General features: G+C 33.2%; 1 protein-coding gene across 1 annotated transcript; it reads left to right on the top strand.

Moving 5' to 3' along the window:
- The first annotated feature begins 298 nt into the window (after positions 1-298).
- LOC128991410 (peptidoglycan-recognition protein LF-like) lies at positions 299-4,282 on the top strand. Its single transcript, XM_054414257.1, has 4 exons — positions 299-411; positions 1,177-1,402; positions 3,022-3,149; positions 4,115-4,282. Exons 1-4 carry the CDS (start codon positions 399-401, stop codon positions 4,246-4,248), a joined length of 501 nt encoding a protein of 166 aa, XP_054270232.1. The 5' UTR covers positions 299-398; the 3' UTR covers positions 4,249-4,282.
- The last annotated feature ends 3,424 nt before the right edge of the window (positions 4,283-7,706 follow it).

Raw genomic sequence — 7,706 nt, 5'->3', positions numbered from 1 at the left:
ACTAAACCGGTAAAACATAGCAGATAAAATGTAATACCAATATCCATACATAACATGAAATAAATGTTAGTGAGTTTTATTAACCATATAGCAAGTTTAACGATTTCAAATACATAATTTACAATGGTTTTGATAAAGTTTTGTCTTTTTGAAGTGCTAACTCGGTTAGTTCAAGTTCGGCATTAAAACTAAAAAAATGTTGTGTTATCACGCGCGAGTGTTATCGTAATGTCTGATTCAGTTTGTTTATATTACTTTACTTAGTGATTGGATATGGGTTGTTTGTATTGTTTTACCGTCTGTGTTTCATTGAAAGTATTCGCGTCCTAGTGGATTTGCCATATACTTTAAAAGTTTGTATTATATGAAATATTACAAAACGATATAGTGGAGTGAAAATGCCTATAAAAGGTATGTGAAAGATAATTTATTCTTTGTTTGTTTAAATATAACAATAATTTGTCTTACATCTTAGCTTTTTAGTGACTTCCCTATATGCCACTAGTACAATAATAAATTGAAACTCATATTAGCTACTTAAAAAAGCATCATTTTAATTTGATTAGTCAAAAAGGGGGATTTACCAGTATACTGTAATGTTTAACTGTTATGATCATACGAAGTGTATATCTTTCTGTGCCATTGGAAACCTTATTTTTTAAGGCAGACGAGTTTATTTGTATAACTAAATTCTTTCCTCTCGAATAAACAACGTGACACAACTATAGGTAAAAGAATTCAGTAAGAATGTAACAGAACTTTTGTCTTCGGGACTATTTTTTTGACAAAATGAAAGGAAGATTTTTACGAACGCCATGAAAATGTAAAGCATATCTCCTAGACTTCAGCTGATACATTTTAACCCTAGGGATAAAAAGACTGCTTTATACCTACACAGCTGATATTAGTCAGTAACAAAGCTACACAGATCCTCTCACACAATTTTATCATCCTTCACCCATATTTTGGTTTAAAGACATACCTAAGTGGAGTCACCGTCCGCGATGGAGTATTTATTTATTTATTTATTACATGCACGGCAAACGCCATTTTACAAGAGAGTTGATTTGAGATTGATAAAAATTAAATGTGACTTAAGTGAAATAGTATTGCTTCATCTCTTTTTACTACAGTACAAAAATGTGTTTGGACCTAAATTTAAAAATCCTTTAACAGTGTACACGAAAACCAAAGAGGAACCAGTGTTGAACCTGGTCACTCGGGAGGAGTGGGAAGGAAAACCACCGCTTCCTAACGGTCCTCAGCTGGAACATCCCATCAGCATTGTCAGGTACTCACACACATACACGTTTGAGTGTTTCAACCAGGTGGACTGTAGCAGGTGGATGCGACGGATCCAGAGAGCGCACATGGAACAGAACAAAGTGGATATACAGTTCAAGTGAGTATATGGAGAAGAGAAGGATACTTTGAAGTTCAATTTTGTTATCGGTGTGGTGATGGATTTTGGTGTTGAAGTGATTGTACATCATGATTAGTAATACAAGTTTTCATAACGTTTCGGGGTTTGGATTCAAATCCCGTACTCAGGTGGGAAAAGACCAAAACATTACTAGATCGTAAAAAAAATCCAGCTAAAGGTGGGGTGTTGTGAAGACGTGCCCATAGTTAGTATCCACCTTTGCTTTATCCTAGAATTATTTCAGGTTTCATTTTGTTTTTCCATGTTGTTCTGTTAACTATACAGTTTCCTTTGTGGTTATTCTATGTAATTTTCTAGATTATCCTGGGTTTGTTCAATAATTATGTTAGTTCATTTTACGTACTTTCTTCTTCTACCCTTAGGATAGAATCAGATTCCAGAGCGTCGTGACACTTATTTTACTAATTGTGATGAAAGTTTCCCCAATAACCCACTAAACACCATAAACGAGGTGTGGTTTGAATTCTTATTCATTTGGTAAAACAGGTTCTTGAGATGGTGAAGAGCTAAGGTGGTAACATAGCATATGAGAGTTCATCGTGTTTTTCTAAGATGTGTGAAAAGATCATTAGTATAAGAGAGTTTCTATGGCAGAACAAAACAGTTATAGGAAACTTACTTACCCGGCTGTTGAAGATGGTGGTCAAATTTTCTAAAAGTAGTTGTAATTAATTCGTAATGTATTCCTGAGTCGGATAGAATATTACAAAATACTGCTCATGTAAATATGTAAAGAATAAACGTATAGAAGAGCTATAAAAGGTCGTTGATTTAATTGGCTGAAGAAGTTCTTCGGCCAGAGAAGCAGGAAGTGTGTATTGGAACACGTAAGGTTAAAGGATAAGAGTTATGACTAAGTTATATAATGGTTATATGTACCTAATAAACCTGTAAAAAGGTTTTCAGAAAGGGCAACGGATTAAAATGCTCTTTGTAAACACATGGAAGGACAAAGGATTAGTCTTAGTAAAAGTATTTGTATTTAATTGGTTAACATGTTACCTATTTTTTAAATCAAATATTTCGATGATGAATGTGTTAAAGGAACTTATGTGCAGTTGAGAGCAGTCATAAGACTCTAAAAGTCAAAACCCAGGGGATTTTCAAGTTTGATGAGCTCTCCCTGAGAAACAATGTACACTTGAATCCCATTCTTTCATAGGAACAGGTAATGTTGTTGAATCAAAATTCATGTTTTCGGCCCCTGGACAATAATAGACAAATAATAGGTTTTTTACATACCTCAGTCAAATAGTCCAAAAATAATATTGCTTAACAGCTTACATGTTTCGTTTCGAAGACAACATTTTGACCAGTTGTAAGCTTTGAAAATGTTGTCTTCGAAACGAAACATGTAAGCTGTTGAGCAATATCATTTTTGGACTATTTGACTGAGGTATGTAAAAAACCTATTATTGTCTTAATGTTGTTGAGCTTAAACATCCTCAAAACACTCTTTTCCCCCAAGCCATGCAGCACCTCATAAAACTTACAAACTGAAAATGATCCAAACTAAATTAAATTTTTGTTGATTTGTTCCTTCCGCAGTGAGTTGACAAGTGACATGTGTCCTACAGCTTCTTGATCGGCTCCGACGAGCGCATCTACGAGGGAGCTGGCTGGTACGCCGACTGTTGGAAACCTCCTGAACTACGGCACCTCCACAAGAAATGTCTGGATATAGCTTACCTGGGAAATTACACTAGTGAGTGTGTAGATTAGTTGTAAAAAGATGAGTTAAGTTTATGTATGGGTCTTAGATCATACAACAATTTCAGACAAAGAAGTACACTGATGAGCCATCAGATTTATTCTTGTTTAAGTACTTGTATTGTTAGTACAGTGCTACATAAGTATTTCATCATTGAATGTCAAGCTTCTACTAACTGTTATTTAGCAATATAGCTAACTTAATCACTTCTTCTTATTCTTCTTCTCCTCCTTCTTCTTCTTCTTATTCTTTTTCTTCTTCTAATTTTTCTTCAAAACTGGACCCAGTTGTTGTTCTGATAGACTTGAAATAAATGATCCTGGCAAATGAAACAGCTGATCTTAGTCAGCAACAAAGCTACAAAGATAATCTCACACAATTTTACACTCATCCTTCAACCATGTTTGGGTTTAGAGACTTACCTAAGTGGCGTCCCCATCTCAATGATTGATAATTGATAGTTGATAATGTGAAACCACGTATCGTCTTAATTAGGATAACATTTTCAGTATATTTCTATTTTAATGTACATTTGTAAAACACGTTGACAAATAATGCCAAATTAAAAACAAAGTAGAATGGAATCGTAAGTATTTGGATCAAATTAATCGACCATCAATTAGGAAATGGTCAGTTCTAGCTTAGGAAAAGTCAATATTATTTTAGTGGTTTGGTGCCAAACTCAACTGACCACGATCATTGAATTGTAACTTTATATCCTTGTCAGAAAAGCTTATTTCTTTCACAAAATCTGTGACAGAGCCATCTTAATCTCAAATGCATTCACGTTTAGCTTAAACATAATATTCTGATAGAGGCAAAGCTCATAACTGTTTGTAAAATAAACATACCAAGTATTTGAATAAATATATTACTTTTGGATAGTAATAAAACAAATACTTTTTAATGGTTTGTAAAATAACTAGCGACAAGGCTTTGATTAACTTTATCGCTTCCAGTTTCATATCCAGAGAAGGAGCTTCAAGATCTAGCCAAGAAGATAATCGACTACGGGGTATTCCACAACTATATGACTCCTAGAGTGAAGATACTGAGGATAACAGACCCCGACTGTACAATTATTGATAACTAATTGCTCTGTTAATATGTTCTATTAATAAACACTATATCAGAACAATTAAAGCAGAGGTTATCCATAGGAAAACAATAATCTTTGGTATCATTCAATGAGCTGAGCCATTAATAAATTGATCGGAATCCAAGCTGAATTAAAATGCATCACACAGACTTAATATAAATATTTTGATATTTTGCTTCCATAAAGACCAACCGATATGGGCTCCAAAAGCTCCAAAAAAGTAGCTCCAAAAGTATCAACACTTTGAAGTACTCGGGGTCACTCCATATCCTGAAGTGATTTTGACAACATAAATAGACCCATACGGTGATATAAATTTGAGTACACTTTCAGCTTAGTTGCATGGTTCGCTTCATAAAAAAATACACCCAGCAGATAAACCCATTCACCATGATTGAACGAACCAAAGAATGTACATATCAATAAACATTTTCCGTTAGAGTTATGTACGTACATATTACAAAAGGTAAACAAAGCTATAAAGCTATACAAGCTATAAATATTGCTTTAGGGGAAAATCCGGCTACAAACCTAAACGCCAAACTTTCAATGCTTTAGACTTAGTAAAGAAATAGAACGGTATTGAATACATTTGAAAAACCAAACCCAAATGAAGTAAATGTTTTGGCTGTGATTGTTTGAACTGTTACACGAATTTATCAGTTTATTGATAACAATTGAAACGTATCTAGAGTTCACCAACAACAAAAGTTTACTGATAACAGTGTTTCAGAGTTTGAGTTGCGAACTAATATCAATTGAGTATCGTGAGTTGGAACAACTGCTGACTAAACAAACAGAGTATGAATCTATATAAATAAAATTAGAGTTTTGTCTGTACATTGCTCAGAATCATACATTTTTAGGTTATTTTTACGTTTTATACATTAAAGAAGCCGAAACAAGTCTCATCTAAATTTCTGTCTGTCTGTCTGTCTGTCTGTCTGACACACTCAAGATGGCATTTTACGCAATCTTCTCCAGGAAAACGAGAGTACCTATCAAGACCCAAGTCATTTTAATGTATTCACTGGATTGGCGAGAGTGTCTTTAGGTATTAAAATATGGTCTCACTACTTTGTAATTAAAATTACGAACGTTCAAAAATGCAGTTTTGTGCGATTTTTGTCAAGTTTTCTTCCAATTTGTATCACATAATCATCTATGAAACAACGAACAGCTGTTCGGATCAAGATTATTTTTTCTAGCTGTCACTGAAATGTTTACAAATGTTGTTTACAAACACCACAACCATTTTCGATCACGTTTTGAAGGCAAATCCCATCCAAGTGAGATTAAAAACGACATAAAGGATTATTTTAATCGCAAGTGGAATAAGTAGTGGTGAACTAGCAAAGATACCCCACTTTAGGCACGTTTTCCCCATAAGAATAACATGGGGATCATTTTTTGGCCACCAATTCCAAAAATCCTGATCTTTGCCTGAATATCCCTATATAATTGTTAAACCTTATTTCTTACTTATTCCCTATATATATATTTGATATTAAGCAAAAAAAAATTATTGACCCATGCATGTGTATATGTATAGTAGTATAGTTTGTCGCTGCCGTTTTTTGGGGCGCGAGGTTTTTGAGCCAACTCCCCGCCCATGCCTAATTGCTAGTACATCTAACATTCCCCTTTCTAGTTGATATGTTGATATGTTGTAGTCTATATTTCTGTCTTATCTATATATATTAGTTGTATGAGTTGTTTAATATTTTCATTTCTTTGTCTTTTGGGATATACCTCTTAAACTTACTCTTGGGCCTATACAAGCCTATATAAATGTACAACTCCATATCTATATTGTATAATTTCAAATCCATCTCCAACACCCATTCACATGTATATTCTCAAAATCATCAACTTGACAGTGCGAGGTTTGTACGCGAACTCGGCCGTGCTCCCGGCTCATGGCGCGCCCCTGGCTCACGGGCAAGCTCCTGCTTCTTGCTCCTTGTCTCTAGTGGTAGCTCTTGATTGAGTCCTGGGTGGGAAACCTCCTGTTGAAGTAATTTCTTAATTAAAAAAAAAAATTTATAAATTTCAAAATGTTTAAAGTTAAATTTTGTAAATTAAAAATGTTAAAGTTAAATTTTATAAATTAAAATGTCTAAAGTTAAATTTTATAAATTAAAATGTCTAAAGTTAAATTTTATAAATTAAAATTTTCTAAATTTATAATTTTATAAATGAAAATTTTCTAAATTTATAATTTTATAAATTAAAATTTTCTAAATTTATAATTTTATAAATTAAAATTTTTAAAATTTATAATTTTATAAAAATTTGGAAATTTCCCAAAAGTCTATATATAGAGGTGGCATCAGCCCGAGACCTCATTCCTAAACATGAAGCCGTCATGTCAACACTGCTCCGTGTCGCTCTCCACCAAAAGCAACCTGATTCGTCACTATAAGGTAATGCATCAAATGAATGTGAAACTGTGCAAGGTTTGTGATTTAATCTGTGATAATAACTTGGCTCTAAAATCGCATATATTACAAAGTCACAAGAGTTGTAATTTTTGTAAGAAAAATGTTGTTGGACATTTTAGAAGACATGTCAATTCTTGTAACAAATGTCCATACACAATGATGAAATTTGTTGGTGAATCAATTAGAGCTGAACTTGAAAATACTCTCAAGTCTTGTCCTCTGCCAATAAAATGGACTTTAGTAAGGAGAATTAAATTTATAAAATATTCAATGGATCAAAATGGAAAATTAGTTAATGAGAAAGAATGTATAGCAGATTTTAGAAGTCTTACTACCTTAACTATTGAGAAGAGAGATTTAAAGCCTCAAATTGAAAATGCACTTTTAAAGATTGATGCTTCCATACACAAATATCAAGCCCAAGGCAGTGGATGGATATATGACCATACTAAATATTGGCAGTTGCATGTTTACAAGTATAAGCCCCTAACTCCAAAGTCATATATCCCCACACCAAAAAGTATTCAATCAAAACATGCTGTTTTAAATATAAAGAATTCTGACAATAAATGCTTTCTTTGGTCAATTTTAGCAGCTTTATACCCAAGGAACTTTAATGAACATGCTGAAAGGGTCTCAAACTATACACCCTATGAAAATCAGTTGAATATGACAAACATAAAGTATCCTGTGAAAATATCTGATATAGATAAATTTGAAATACAAAATAATATAAGTGTTAATGTATTTGGAGTTGAAGGCCAGAAATGTGTATATCCATTAAGAACAACCAAACTGAATAGTAATACCCACATCGATTTATTGTTATTACAAGAAGGTCGTAAATCACATTACTGTTTAATTCGTGATTTTGATAAGTTAATGCTGCGGTCTACAAAATATGACCATAAGAAACATTTTTGCAAGTTGTGTTTGCAACATTTTTACACTAACGATATATTAGAACGCCACACAATATATTGTAAAAACTTTGATGCCCAACGAGTG

Source organism: Macrosteles quadrilineatus, unplaced genomic scaffold, assembly GCF_028750875.1.
Source record: "Macrosteles quadrilineatus isolate MER2022 unplaced genomic scaffold, UCM_ALF_1.0 Scaffold_4__1_contigs__length_99947679, whole genome shotgun sequence".
NCBI classification, from domain to species: Eukaryota; Metazoa; Arthropoda; class Insecta; order Hemiptera; family Cicadellidae; genus Macrosteles; species Macrosteles quadrilineatus.
This window is presented reverse-complemented; position numbering and strand designations above follow the sequence as displayed.